The sequence below is a fragment of the Urtica dioica genome, chromosome 2 (assembly GCF_054948205.1).
Source record: "Urtica dioica subsp. dioica isolate 48M chromosome 2, U.dioica_male_clone48M_v1_H2, whole genome shotgun sequence".
Taxonomy (NCBI): Eukaryota; Viridiplantae; Streptophyta; class Magnoliopsida; order Rosales; family Urticaceae; genus Urtica; species Urtica dioica.
In genome coordinates this window covers 44882946-44898189 of record NC_142757.1, presented here as the reverse complement: position 1 = coordinate 44898189, position 15244 = coordinate 44882946, and the positions used below count along the sequence as shown (strand labels likewise).

Below are 15244 nucleotides of genomic sequence, written 5' to 3'. Positions count from 1 at the left end.
GTTAATTTTAAATAAAAATGAGATCTCATACTTGTGATTTTTCAGCAGTCTGAAGTACAAGTCACCAGAAGAAGATTTATCTCCCTCGTTCCAGTTTACAGTGGTTGAGATTACATCGAAGACTTGGTTTTACTCTTTGTGGACCCCGGTTGAGTGGCTTACGGGAGAGGTACGTCCACTCAACCAGGTTTTTTAGAGCCAAGGATGACAAACACCACTTCACTTCGGATTGTTTTTTGTTTGTGTGAATGTAAAAAAATAAAACCATGGTTTTTCTAGCTTTGTTGTGATGTGTTTTTTATTTGGTTTTTTAAACTTCATGTAATAAATTCTATATTTCGTGACAATGAATTTCTGAACCTGGATTTCTGAATGAATTCACTTGGATTTCGCTTGTTATTCTACATACTTAATAATCAACTACATTTTTTTGTTAATATTTACTACGTGACAACATTGTCACCAGAAATTGTGTTCTTGTCACGACATGAAGATAAGAATCTGGTGACAATATTGTCACGAAGTGAACAGAATTATTTTGCGAGCAGATGTCACTAAATTCTGTGAATTTTTTATTTTGCAGCATCTGGACATCATTTTCTACTACTTGAGAAATAAGGGGAAGTATGGAAATGTCCGAAAGCCGTTTACGACAACCAACTCGTACTTTCTACCAATGCTCACCCGATGCCATGATGCTTGGTCCAAAGCGAAGAACACGGACGCGTTTGATTGGACGGACCATTTAGTTGTGCTTGACTATATAACTGCCGAAAAAAAAAACATATTTTGCAAACACTCCATGGGCAGATGTTAACACTATCTATGTCCCTGTCCATGTGTCGGACCACTGGCTCCTTGTCGTAATTTCCCTAAGTCGTAGATCGCTAACAATATACGACTCTATGGACTCCAAGTATGCACGCAATGTTCGTGATAACATTCAGATGATGGCGGATTTTATCCCGATAGTGTTGGGCGTCGTCGGTCTTACAGATGGAAACCCGGAGCCGTTTGAAATAGTAATTGCGCCTATGCCACAACAAAGCAATGGGTAAGATCTCTTCTCATATTTGTTTCTCATGTTCTATTTTGATGCATATTTAATACTAGTAAGCAACCATGAACATGGGAGATTGTGGAATATTTTTGCGTAAAGGCCGCCGAATTTATGATCCATGGGATTCCGGTCACTAGTTTGCATCAAGACAATATGTCCATGTATAGAAAGAAGATGGCAACCGAATTGCACAAGCACGGGGCATTAAAGATCGCAAACAATGTTGAGTCGGACGAAGAAAATTGAAAGTAGGAGAAGTGGTTAGTGATTCCCATCTTATAAATAGGGGGGTGTAATTTTTGGAATGTCTTTATGAAGGCGGTGTGACTCTTAATTCTCCTTTTTGGAATTTGTGTGACAAGGTCGTCACGAAGACATGTTCTATGTGCTATACGTACGTGTAGGGGCCAGTAAATTATTAAATATGTAACTCAGTATTCTTTTGGATGTGATTATATTAAATATAATTCACATGATTTCATAACAACGCCAAACTGATTATTGACGTCACTTAATTGGTACAAACCTCGTGACTTCTCTGTCACGCCAAACTTTTTTATTTTTAAATTAATTTCATCAAGAAAATTATAAAGTAGACACATTTTTATTATTTTTAAAAAATAATTTTTAATTTAATTTCCAAGTAGACATATTTTATTATATTTATTATTTTAATAAAAACAAGTTTGAAATTAATATAATGTCACGAAAATGATATTTTGTGACGTTCCTGTCACGAAAGAAATGATTTTTGTGACTTTCCTGTCATGAAACAAATGTATTTCTTGACTTTCCTGTCACGAAACAAATGTATTTCTTGACTTTCCTGTCACGAAACAAATGTATTTCATGACTGTCATGTCACGAAAATGGATATTTCGTGATGTTACTCTCACGAAAAAAAAAGGGATTTCGTGACATACCAGTCACGAAATGAGATACTTTGATGGAATTTAATCGATACAATACAACCACCAACAACTACCCATAAAATACCCCAACTACCTATAAACTTAAATACAACCACCAACCACTAACCCCCAACTACCCATAAACTTAAATGACTTGCACTTGGTTTCTCCTATATATACGAGGGAAGGACATATAAAAAGTTCACTAAGTAGAAGAATGAAGAAATGCAAAATAACTACTTAAACTTTTCATTTAATTGCTCAATCATTCTCTATAAGATTAGTATATCTTGGGGGGAACAGGGGTCGTTAACTCATATAGTGTGTTTGGCAGTTATCGACCCCTTTTTCACCCCCAGTAAATACATATCTAATCGACAGATTGGCCAATTGGTAGAAAAGTCTAAGTAAAAGTTACTTGGGAAACGTCTTCTCCTTAATGTGGGAATTTATGATAACCCATGTATTAGCATTGTTAGTACTCCCAAAACCACTCATTTAACAGTCTAGAAGGGAATTTATGATGACCAAACGAGATCAAAGGACCGAAATATAGCATGTTTCACGTAATTTACACGTATTTCGTGACGTTCCTGTCACGAAACATGAGGATTTTGTGACGTTCATGTCACAAAAATGAGGATTTCGTGACGTTCCTGTCACGAAAAATGAGGATTTCGTGAAGTTCCTATCACGAAGCATGAGGATCCGTGATGTTCATATCACGAAACCAAACACTTCAAGTCACGAAACGGTACTTTTTCGTGACATACCAGTCACGAAATTGGAACCTTTGATGGAATTTAATGAGAAATCTCGTTTATTTCATTAAATACGTCGTAGGGGACTAATGGTTGTAACGAATATAAAAATAATAAAATTTGAAAAAACAAAAGATAAGTGAAGTTCTACTTACCTGGAATATCTTGACGAACTATTGTGTTTTGTATTGTGAAGTGTTGTTGACATACATTCATTTGTCACATTTCATCATTTCAAATGGGACATAATTTAAAGTAGTCTAAACATATGAACATAGGTGAATGAGGTCGAACGTTATGCCGTCTGGCTTGTCGTTTTCCACTCTAATTTCTCCTTAATATGGGAATTTATTAATAGCCGACGTATTAGCGTTGTTAGTCCTCCCAAAACCACTCATTTAATAGTCTACAAGGGAATTTATAAGGACCAAACGAGATCAAAAGATCGAAATAGAGCATGTTTCACGTAATTTACACGTATTTCGTGACGTTCCTGTCACGAAAAATAATGAAATTGGAACGATACTTTTCGTGACATACCAGTCACGAAATTGGAACCTTTGATGGAATTTAATGTGAAACATAACAAAAGTCACGAATAGTAAAAAAAAAATCCATAACAAACATAACTACATCAATAAAAAGAAACATATGAACATAAAGAATTATACAAATAGTTTTAAAACATGTGATATCGTCTAAACATTAAAACATTGCAATATAGCCATTTGAAAGCGTTATAAATATTGAGTACCTCATCTCGAACTACATTTTATTTATTTCCGTCCAACCCCATTTGGCCAGCCGGCAAATCTTTATGGTCTTCGAGAATAGCTCCATTTGCTTTCAAATACTCCTCCAAATTCTCGCCGAATATTTCGAGAAGAATGGAGTTATCCATCAAAAACGGAGTATTGGGATCTTCACCTGCATGCATCTCTACATACTCGTTGAATTCAGCGTCGCTCAGGTCATGTCGCTTGTTAAATTTCCTGGGAGGGCGCGAAAATGGAATCAAGTAGTATCTCGCGGTCGAGTTTGCACTTCCTGAAGGCATCTCCGACGTCTCATTCACTGTCGCCACCTTTTTACTCGAATCGCGTCCCTTCGTCGTTGGATCTTTAGCTTCCATTGCCGCATTAGACTCTTTCGAACAATATTATGAGTTTGATATGAGGTAAATATCAAAGGTCGGATAAATATGTCTTGGACTTCCTTACCTAACTTTTGTAGTAAGTAAATGCTCCAATAAATATCCTTACCTAACTTCCTAAGTTGGTTGTTCATAAATTTAATTGCTATTAATGGCATTCATTGCTATTGTTCGCAGTAGATTCTATTAAATATCCATATCCCAATTACCAACTCGGTCAAACCAGCGAAAGATATCATGTTTCACGTAAATGGCTCGGACTTCGTGACTTCTATGTCACGAAATTTCTGGAATTCGTGATGTCTCTGTCACGAAAAAATGGGATGTCGTGACTTCTATGTCACGAAAACTTGAGATTTCGTGACTTCTCTGTCACTAAAAAAAGAGATGTCGTGACTTCTACGTCACGAAAAGTTGTGATTTCGTGACTTTCCTATTACGAAAAGTGTGGATTTCGTGACTAAAACGTTACGAATGAGAAATATAAAAATCCATAACAAATTAACTAAATAAGAAATAAAGTAAAGTACAACTCCAAATTGGGACATCAAATAAAAAGTCTAAAAAAAAGGAACATCAAAATCATGTTCAGGGTCGGCTATGGTGGGTCGGGATCCCGTTGCGACATGTGGCTCAATTATGTCCTACTCCACCACACCGACTACCCTTATTCCTTCTATCCTCATCCCCTTCCCATTGAGAGGGTATTCTTTTCTTTTTCGGTTTTCTGTCGGCACGAGCCGCAACATGAGGTGGATTTCCTATTCTTGTGTGACTTCCCTGGAAAATTCCACGACTCCCCGCTGCCAATTGGATGAATTACACCTGCATAAAAACTTCTCTAATATTCGGTGGTGTAGTAATTTGATATGTACTTCTCAACAGCGAAGTTTTGAAAACCGCAACCCGCAATGCCGTTGGGACAGATAAAGTTGTCAGTTTGAAAGACACAACAACTACATGTCTTCTCTCTCAAATTTACAGCCCACTTTTGCCCCTCTCTATCAACGACTTCAAACTCGTACACTGATGATGGATGCACCTGTTCCATACCCAATACCATTTTGTTTACATGTTATAATAATTTATGGGAAATACTTTGATAACAAGTTTTCGCATGAGTCATCTCGACAAACAACATGAGTATACCGTTTGTTAGAAGTCTCCGTCATGAACGTAAAATATTTGGTGATTGCTAACATGCATAAATGTTTCTTCAAAGTTTCTTTGTTGGCATACAATCCTCCTTTGACTGGTCTCAGCGCAAAATGAATATCCGACACATCAAAGTCAGGATGCATATTTTGGTTATTCGTGGAAGGCGTAGCGCATTGACTCGTCCGCCTCGTTCCAGAGCAAGGCGTACTAAACCATTTTGGAGTGCCTGAGCGCGGAGGGGTCTGCCATGGTGTGCCTGAATGACTCTGATTCGGGTCGGAGATCTCAGGAGAACTAGCCTCCGAATTAGGAGACGGCATGTCCGGTTGTGCTGGTTGATCGGTGTTCGGAGTTGAACCAACGCATGAGTCCGAAACCAACGGCTCTTGCTTCAATGGCTCCATCTCTACTACCAAACTAAGTTTGGATTTGTCCGGTTTCTCCTTCCGAAGATGCAAGTAACATTTCAAACTTAGGTCGGAGTCAATACTTACTAGGGGTACCGACCCTTCTGTCTCATAAGAAACACGGAGGACTTGATTTTTAGGTGAGCGATTGAGCGTGGCATACAACAATTGCATAAACTCCTCGTACGTTGCTTTTGCCGGTATTAAGATTCCCACTACACACCCAGGACCAGCGTCATATCGTTCATGTTTCACCCATCTACCGCTATGCTTGACGAATGTATGAATGTCTTTCATAACTGCAAATAGTGGAGAAGAGTTATAAATGTAGTAATAATAATAATAATAATAATAATAATAATAATAATAATAATAATAATAATAATAATAATAATAATAATAATAATAATGGCTTGAATACATATTATATAAGAAAAATTGACAAAGAGTTATAAATGTAATAATAATAATAATGTCACTACATAATTTAGATTCGTGACTATGTTGTCACTGCAGACATTAGTTTCGTGACTATGGTATCACGAAATAATTTAGTTTCGTGACTATGTTGTCACTGCAGACTTTAGTTTCGTGACTATGTTGTCACTGTAGACTTTAGTTTCGTGACTATATTGTCACGAAATATGGAGTCATGCTGAAGCTTTCGTGACAACGTTGGTCACAAATACTGTAACGAAATGACTGTGTATGAGGGAGCTTACCGGAATAAAGAACGAAAATAGTGTCAATGTGAGAACTTGCTGCGTCATAACAGACAGAGAGAGATAGTGGCGAAAGTGGGTGGTGGAAGACGACGGACGACGCGAACTAAGAGAGAGACGAAGGATGGCCACCAAGTTAGAGAGAGACGAGGGACGTCGGCGGAGATCCAAACACCCGGACGGCAATGAGACACGACGTCAATGGAGAAGATACGACGGAGGCAATGCAGGAGATGAAACAGAGGCAATAGAGAAGATGAGATCGAGAATAAATGAAAGAAAAGAAAGAATGAGAGATTGTAATAGGGTTTAATTTTTCTTTACAAAAAAATAAATAGAAAATAAATAAAAGTATAATAATAATTGTATAAATAGAAATAAATTTAAAGGTCTAAGCAACCTTTAAAAAAAATCCAAAAAAATCATTTACATTTTTTTTAGGATAAATTACATAAATGCCCCAAAACTTTTGACCATTTAACAACGTGGTCCCTACTTTTATTTTTCTTACAGCGTCGCCCTTGAACTTTGACAATCTTACAAACTTAGTCCTTCCGTCAAATTTTGGGAGTATATTCTGTCTATTTTAACTTGTGTAATAACTTGAATATTTAAATTACCTATATATCCTTTATTTAATTATTTTATATTTAAAATTAATAAATTAAAATTAAAAAATTTCATTTTTCATTTTGTTTGTTGTCTTTTTTTAATACTTTTTTTTATACATTTCCATTATACTTTTTTTCACGATAATAGAAAATTAATAATAAATAATAATTCATTTTTACAATTCATTTTTATTAAAAATTCATATTTTACATAATTATTTTATTTTTATTTATTTTTTTATATAATAAATAATAATTTTTAATAATATTAAATCATTATAAAATCGATATTTTTTGTTATTTTACAATTTTGTCCCTGTTTAAATAGTCACATGTCAATCACATGGGAAAAAATGGATGGATTGTTGAGAAAAATAGACGGAATGATTAAGTTTGTAAGACTGTCAAAGTTCAAGGGCGACGCTGTAAGAAAAATAAAAGTAGGGATCACGTTGTTAAATGGTCAAAAGTTCAGGGGACATTTATGTAATTTATCCTTTTTTTTACTACTAGTTTCGGAAAACTCCAAAAAATTTAGGATAATTTACAAGAATACACCCTGAACTCTTGGCTCCTTTCTACCATTTATAAATCTTTATCCTGAATTGCAGTATCCGATTCTTTTCTAGGAATATTATTCTCCTTAATAATACAACTTGAAGGCTTAAACCTCGATTAACAATGTGCACCCTAAACTTCGATTTTCAACAAAAATTACTCTGAACTATCATTTTTCTTGACTTTTGCCCATTTCCGTCAAAATTTAGCAGTTACCATCCATAAGATACGCACGTTTTAGTCACATGTTACCTCAATTGAGGGTAGAATAGTATTTTTTTAGTATAATTAATTTTTATTTTTTTTATATAAATTAACTCTCTCTCTCTCTCTCTCTCTCTCTCTCTCTCTCTATATCTCTCTCTCTCTCCTGACTGACACATACACTAACAAATCAATACACACATAAACCCATTTATATATACAACTTTAAAAAAAAAAAAAAAAAGCGGTGCACTTCACTCATAAACTCTGGAAATTAAAAAAGAAAAGGAAAAAAAAAGGCTCTCTATCTCTCTCTGCTTGAGCTTTTGCTTTTTATCCTCCAATGGCGGGTCATCACCACCACAACCATCACTCAAACCATCCAACGAACTGTTGTAGCTCATCTCTTGGCCATGGCTGTTCCTTCAACTGTGACTCACTTTACTAACAAACCGTTCTTCACTGTCACCCACCGTCATTGCCAATCGTAGATCCGCTTCTCGAATCCCTCGCCGCTCACAAGCTCTACACCCAAACTCGCCAATTTCAGACCCTTCAAAACCCCAACGATCGATTCCACATCCAACAACAGCGAAAAGAGGATCAACGGTCGACCGATCTTCTGATCTCGTCCTCGTCTCGCGAATCGAAACCCAAGAGGCCACGGTCGGCCATTCTTCTCGTCGGAGCCAGCCTCGCAAAGCATATAGTCGCCGGCGGAGATCTCTCTGGGAAGTCGCGGCTCGGACGATTCAGACGCATTTCAGAGCATTTCTGGTTCGGAGGTCTCGAACCCTAGGTCAGCTGAGAGAACTTGCGGTCGTCAAGTCCAGTTTGATCGAACTGTTTTTCATGCATTTTTGGTTCAATCTCTGTGACCGCCATTAACGCACAATAAAAAAAGGTAAAAGGGATGAATCGCTCACTGACAATATGTCGGAGCTCGTACTTTCCGGCGCCGACATTCCCATCTCCGACAACGACTCTGTTCCCACCAGCTTCGGTCCCAAACCAGAGACCCATTTCCACGGTGGAGACTCAAGCTCTCTCTCTCCGGAAGCGACAGCTCAGCCTCTCCTCTCTCGCCATACTGATTCTGGACGGGTTTATCTCCAACTCTCCCATGGCCATTTCAATGGTCGTCTCTGCTTTAGAGCTCGAGCTCGAGAGGTACACCGATTCCGAGCAGGGCTTTACTCTTCTAAAGCCCTCTTCTTGGGTTAAGGTCTCTCTCTCGCTGTTATACTCTGCTTGTTATTTTTCTCAGTTACCGAATTAGACAAAAGAAGACACAAAAATCTGGGTTTATATTTGATTGTTGATATCTATCATTGTACTGTAAATAATAAGAAATTCTACCAAGACTCTCGACGAACAAACCAAATGGAGGTTATGAATGTGTGTGTTGTGTATGTATTGATTTTTTTTTTTTAAAAAGTTGTTATATAAATGGGTTTATGTGTGTATTGATTTGAGGTAACATGTGACTAAAACGTGCGTATCTTATGGATGGTAACTGCTAAATTTTGACGGAATGAGCAAAAGTCAAGAAAAATGATAGTTCAGAATAATTTTTGTTGAAAATCGAAGTTGAGAGTGCACGTTGTTAATCGACCAAGAGTTTATTCTTGTAAATTATCCAAAAATTTATTACAGCTCCTAAAAATAAGACGCAACACCGAACCAAACATAACCCTTTTGAAAACCTCGTCTCGTGAGTCGAAAGCGGCAATGGGAATTCTATCCTGGTGGAGAGGCGATTCCATGAAGACCCAGTCACAGCCCCAGAAAACGCCGCCGCCTCCGGCGAAGAAGGCAGACCCTCTGCCGGCGATGGAGGTTCCCGGCATGAACGGCGCCGTGGAAGTCCCCCGCCCGCCGCCGCCGACGAACATCACCGTATTCGAGTTCGGGTCCGTGGCCGCCACCGCAGACAAGGTGACCCTCGCCGGATACTGCCCCGTCTCCGACGACCTCGAGCCCTGCCGCTGGGAGATCCTCCCCGCCGCCGCCGCCGACGCTCCTCAGTTCCGCGTCGCATTCTGAGAGACTTGTGTCGATTGGGAGTAGAGAACTAAACAATTAAAAGATGTGTGTGTGGGTGTTTTTTATTTTTGGGTTTGGAATGAATTGAGTTTGGGTGTTGTGAGAGTTTAGATTTTCTCTCTCTTTTTATGTGATTATTGTTTTGAAATGGATTTCTAATTTTGGTTTGGTGACTCTTTTGAATGAGAAATAAGATTGCTAGTAGAGATTTTTAATCAGTAGTTCTTATAGCACAGAGTTTGGTTTTGTGTTAATGATACAAAGTTCATGAGATACAAATTTTTGTTTATGTGCTGAAAAGAGTGCTGATCTTGGAATGACGTTCAAGTTTATAGCAAAGCAACATCATTTCAGTTCTCTTTTGGATAGTGCACTAATGTGGTTTTTTTTTTAGTTATGGTACTAGTATAGTCTTTACTCAATGGCATAAGATCAACCAGTGGTAGTTTTAAATTTCAAGTTTTTTATGTGTGCCTAACAAGGGGATTCTGGGTTTATCCCAAAGCTGGAGGTTTGGCAGGTGTAATAAGCACTTCAAAAAAACCAAAAACAAAAGAACGAACTTTTATACTCTTTTTTTCAAATTGATTCGAAACTACCAAATGAGGTGTTCCTAATCACGAATTTCTCCCTCTTTATTGTAGGAAAAGTTTCTTCTAGCTAAAACAACATCAATACTTGTCTTGTTGGTTTAATGCAAACCTCGTTTTATTCCATGTAATCTGAGTAACCTGTCATTAGAGAAGAAGAAAACTCTTAACAAAGGAGTTTCTCGCAATGTGTACAAAATCCAACCTAACCCTCTCGAAGTCGGGCTATGAAAGAAAATCGATGCCTCTTTTACGATTCTATCAAAACTGCGAATTGGCCATGGAATACTTTTTCCTCATTCATGGCTATCGGGTCTGCTGTGCTTTCTCTCTCCAATCTCGTCCCCTGAGTCCGAGATCTCACTATCCCATTTCTCTTCTTCAGACAAACTAGAGTCCAAACTTCCATCCTCTCTCTTCGGTACCCCCAAAACAAAGCAAGAATAAAATTTCAGTATCGATTGCTATCACGAATGATCCAACTAATCTTTACAGATCGTCGGGACTTGTAAGCCAAATTTTACTGTACCTGAGAAATGTTTAGCTCAATCTCTGGTGCGTTCGGCTCGGGCTTGTGACAGTCCTCATAGAAGGTCACTGACAGTTTATGACCACCATATTTATATCCATCGATGTTTTCCACAGCACGCTCGGCTTCCTTTGAGCACAAAAAAAAAAATCAAGTGAGGCCAAATATAAGACTACTTGGGTTTGGAACTTGGAACTTTCAATATCAATATAGAATTTTGATTTTCTATCACACTTTGCTAGAAATTTTTATTTGACACTGTAAAATCCTGGGCTCCAAACATAGCTTACAAGCTTCAAACTTCAATCTCACAGAAGTGAAACCTACAAAATCTAAAACTATCCAAAATTGGTTAGTGTGAAAAAAGAAAACTTTAGAGTGACACAAATCCCTGTATTGTAACACAATCGCATTCTCTGTTATTTCAAACACACACAAGAACAGCAACGAGCACAAATACAGTACAAGTAGCGACCAAGACATACATAATTAAATAATAGTCCATTCCATTTTAGCGGAGAAAGAATCCGAGATTACCAGACGAGTGGTGAATTCAACGAAGCAATAGCCAAGGGTTTCTAGGGTTCGAGGATTGACAGGCATGGAAAATCCATCTCTCTTGACGACTCCGACGCCGCCGAAAATCTCCCGAAGGTCGCTCTCGAGCTTCCGAGCACCGTCTCGGCCGGCGACCGGAAGCTTGTCGACCACAATCACGCTCTCGAAAAGACCGAGATTTTCCAGAGCTAGACCGTCGTCGTCGTAGAACACGTCTCTCTCTTCTCTGGTTTTTTTTTTTAACAATGATTGGAAGTTCTGGTTTGATAGAAGTTTTTTGCCGCGAAATTGAGAGAGAGAGAGAGGTACCTGATTGTGGTGAGGTTTTGCTCGATCGGAAGGGCTTCGGAGTTCAAATCCACGGTGGAGAGTCTGAGCCGGAGATTCTCGGTTACGGTGTCTTCTTCCATTGATGAGATTTTTAGAGGGAAACAGTCACTACTCACTACCACCGCTGATACTGTGGAGACTATTTAAATGGATTTTCACTTGATACATTAGTTTGGAGATAGTACAAAACACGGGCTTTGTTATGTGCATGGAACTTTGTCAAAAAAAAAAAAAAAAATTTAACAAAAATACCCAAACAATTTTCAACTTCTTGATCTCTACTCACTAAACTCTTTCGGTACTCGCTCTTTTCCACTTCTTTATCTCTAGTCTCCAACAATCACGCATTGAAATTAATTCTTTACTCCATTACTATAAAAAAAAATTAAATTTCATAGAAAATAATTACAAACAATCACAAATATTGAATTTCAACGAAAATAAACGCAATAAATGTTCCTAAATAAAAATTTACAAATCATATTTTTCAATTTCCAATCACATTTCTATACCATATCATTCCGTTCAAAAACATTTACAATCAATGAAAACAAACCAAAAGATGACATTATTATTATTATTATACAATAATGAAACAAGCACAATGATAAAAAGAGCAAGAGTGGGGTGTCCTCAAAAAGCCGAGTAATAATCATCGTCGCCGTTCATACGGACGTAACAAAAGATTGCGAGCAAGAAGACAAAGTAGGAGGAGAGCTCCATGGAGAGGGCGCCCCACCCAATGACGCCGGCATGTTTCAGGATCGCCGGAATCGCGACGCTCCCCACCGCCGACGCTCCCGTCAGAAACTTGGTCACGTTCACCCAACTGGAACATCGCACCATTCGATTTGTGTCAACGATTAATCACAATACGTCTAATCCTCTCATTGTCAATTGGTATTCAGATCAAAGCTTGAGAGATTTGGAAATGAGTAATTGAGTTTGGTGAGATATTAGAAATGACATTATAGCTTTCGAGCGGATGAAAGCTTAAGCTTTTGCAAATAGTCGAAGCTTAATCCCTGAATTTTAACTTGATGCAATTATATCATGACTAATTTACTATAAAATGCAAAACATAGACAATTTTGCTAAAATATTTATCTGAAATTCCTTTATGTGTATATATAATGACAGAACGTGCATTATGGGACCAACCTATTATTGGATTCGGAAAAGAGAATGGAGCCATCGGATCCCGAAAAGAAAAGCAACGGCATTGGTAGAAGCACATACATTATGACTGAAAGAGAAAATGAGGATTTTCTTTCAGAAATTAAAATAAAATGAAACATATTGATATTGAGAGAGAGAGAGAGAGGTTGTTAAGGAGTCCCCTTTCCTTGATATACTCTCACCATTGACATTATGGGATGTGGTTTATAATTGACATAACACAACAAGAGGAAACATGAAAGTCTCGAAACCATCAACATCTTTTTACTTGAAATTTTTGCTTTCGATTTAATATTCATATAATTCTTCACTCCCAAACTATAGATTACTATTTTGAATTAAGTCCTGATCAGCTAAGTTACCAACCAACCAAAACTCTCTCCTAATGAATAAGCAAAACAAAAGCACGAGATTGATAGACAAGCGTTTTCCCTATCATAAGAGCCAATTTTCAAGTCGAAAAATCCAGCTACATCTTAAGCTACTCGATATCAACTCACATCTTCCACTCCGAGTTCTAAACTCTCACAGTGCTCCTTAAAAACAATTTTTTTTTCCTTCAAAATTTCAACCACCAACTCCCAGATGTGAAAAAATAACAATTTACCAAGAGCACAAAACACATCGGAAAGGGATTTCAACTTACCGGTTAGCATTGGCCACCAGTTATTGTACAAAGCACACGCCTGCAAAAACAAACCTTAGGAATAAGAAACCCAATAACCTTATGAACGGAAAAAGAAAATGACTTTGTTCTTAATCCTTACGCCTTGAAAAACAATAAGACAGTTAACAACTATCATAAGGTGTTATGAGTTACTTCTGTTTCAATGTCAATTGATTTTGAGATTGACTGTCATTATACCTACTTATACGCACAATGGTTAAAAAAATAGAATCTGGCACAAGATGAGTAGACCCAAAGAAAGAACTACCCTCTTAAGAGATGGCATGTAACAAAGTTTATAAGATCACGAATTAAATTTCTCATTGCTTGACATCAGAGCCAAACAAGCCTGACATTCGGCACAATTCTTTCATATTCGGCTCAAGATGACGAGTCGCTCTTCAAAGTGATTTATAAGGTCATGATTTACTTCTGTAATTCTCAATTGATTTTTTTTTTTTTTTTAAAAACACATAATAATTCACATGGTATCAGAGCCTTACAAGCCTAAAAGGGCATCTATTTAAGAGTCGTTAGAGAGTGAGAACTAACAAGGTTTATACGATAATGAGTTACTCTTGTCATTGCCAACTAGCATAGATGTTCATCATCTGATTATATCCGATTGATTTTGAGATAAAACCCAGTGATACACAACAAAACAAAGTACAGAACTACTAACCAAGATTTGTAATACAATCCCACTTGACACCAAAATCGCCAAAGCAGCGATCTTTCCGGTCTGCAAGCAGGCTCTGACGTGGCCTGGTAAATCACCCATCACAAAACTTGCCTCACTTCATACAGATCAGGGCCTGAAAATAACAAATCAAAACTGTGTGTAAACAGACACTATAATAAATAAATAAAAATTCACCAGCTTAATAAACGGACAAGAGTTGAACAAAATCAATCTGGGCTCGAACAAGATTGGGCATAATATGTATGTATATACTTTTTTTTGAAGTCCCTGAGAAAGAAGGCACTTTAAATCAGCTATGAGATTGGTGATAAGCACGGACAAGAAAATCACACCTTTCACGTTTCAACATTTTATTAGACGGGAAGTGTCGATGCTTATGAATATATGATTATGCCCACGAACTCGATATTAAAAAGGAAAGGAGAAAAAAAAAATTACCTGTAAGTCGGAATATTTTATGAAAATTAGTTAAATGATTTGTGAAAAATTTGCATTACCCCTTAACTTCTGAGCAAAAGAGAACGCATAGTAATAATAAGTATATGAGAAAAGAAAAGAACTTGTACCAAATTTGATCGAGAAATTGGGAGATCTAACAGTCTCTCTCTCTCTCTTAAGAGTGTGGAATTGAGAGGTGAGATTCTTGTGGAATGTGTTGGGCGAAGACGCTTAGGTGCGTTGCCAAGACAGCACGGTTCGGTATTATTATTAATACAAAAGGGTTAATAACTAATGTGTCCCTCTTAACTTTTCTAATAGCAAAAGGATACCCTAAGACTTGTAATTGGGAGTCCCTTTTTATTATTTATTATTATAGGGGATCGCCCTTAAATATTCAAATTTCAAATATTATTGTTTTCAGATAAATAAATCCTTACAACGTTAGTAGTATATCGTAATTATTTTTTTAGCGAAATTCAACACATAAACAACTTAACAAAAAATCATAAACAAACTAATTAAACTTGTTTATAATTTTAAAGTGACATTAATATCAAACAATGCTCTAATAGACTAAATCTGTTTAACTTTTATTTAGTATTTTTAGATTCAAAATATAATTTAGTTAGTTCATTAAAGAGAGATTTGTAACTAAT

The 15244-nt window shown here is 37.1% G+C and overlaps 3 protein-coding genes across 5 annotated transcripts; 1 reads left to right on the top strand and 2 right to left on the bottom strand.

Annotated features, from left to right (window-relative positions):
- Positions 1–9202: 9202 nt before the first annotated feature.
- LOC149404943 (allyl alcohol dehydrogenase-like protein) lies at positions 9203–9806 on the top strand. The gene has a single exon (XM_089605800.1). The coding sequence runs from the start codon at positions 9277–9279 to the stop codon at positions 9589–9591; it is 315 nt and encodes a 104-aa protein (XP_089461926.1). The 5' UTR covers positions 9203–9276; the 3' UTR covers positions 9592–9806.
- A 500-nt stretch (positions 9807–10306) lies between these two features.
- On the bottom strand, positions 10307–11757 carry LOC149404942 (eukaryotic translation initiation factor 3 subunit B-like). The gene is made up of 4 exons (XM_089606738.1): positions 11578–11757; positions 11248–11494; positions 10711–10839; positions 10307–10597 (listed from the first exon to the last, which is right to left on the bottom strand). Exons 1-4 carry the CDS (start codon positions 11676–11678, stop codon positions 10478–10480), a joined length of 597 nt encoding a protein of 198 aa, XP_089462864.1. The 5' UTR covers positions 11679–11757; the 3' UTR covers positions 10307–10477.
- Positions 11758–12003: 246 nt separating this feature from the next.
- On the bottom strand, positions 12004–14850 carry LOC149404941 (Vacuolar protein sorting 55 (VPS55) family protein). 3 transcript variants are annotated; one of them, XM_089601392.1, is made up of 5 exons: positions 14714–14850; positions 14127–14259; positions 13424–13463; positions 12760–12844; positions 12004–12427 (listed from the first exon to the last, which is right to left on the bottom strand). In XM_089601392.1, the coding sequence occupies exons 2-5, from the start codon at positions 14223–14225 to the stop codon at positions 12232–12234; spliced, it is 420 nt and encodes a 139-aa protein (XP_089457518.1). In that variant the 5' UTR covers positions 14226–14259; positions 14714–14850; the 3' UTR covers positions 12004–12231. The 3 variants fall into 3 exon arrangements, with proteins under 3 accessions (XP_089457518.1, XP_089457523.1, XP_089457526.1); XM_089601397.1 differs by having other exon boundaries at positions 14586–14717; XM_089601400.1 differs by lacking the exon at positions 14714–14850 and adding an exon at positions 14480–14579.
- Positions 14851–15244: the final 394 nt, after the last annotated feature.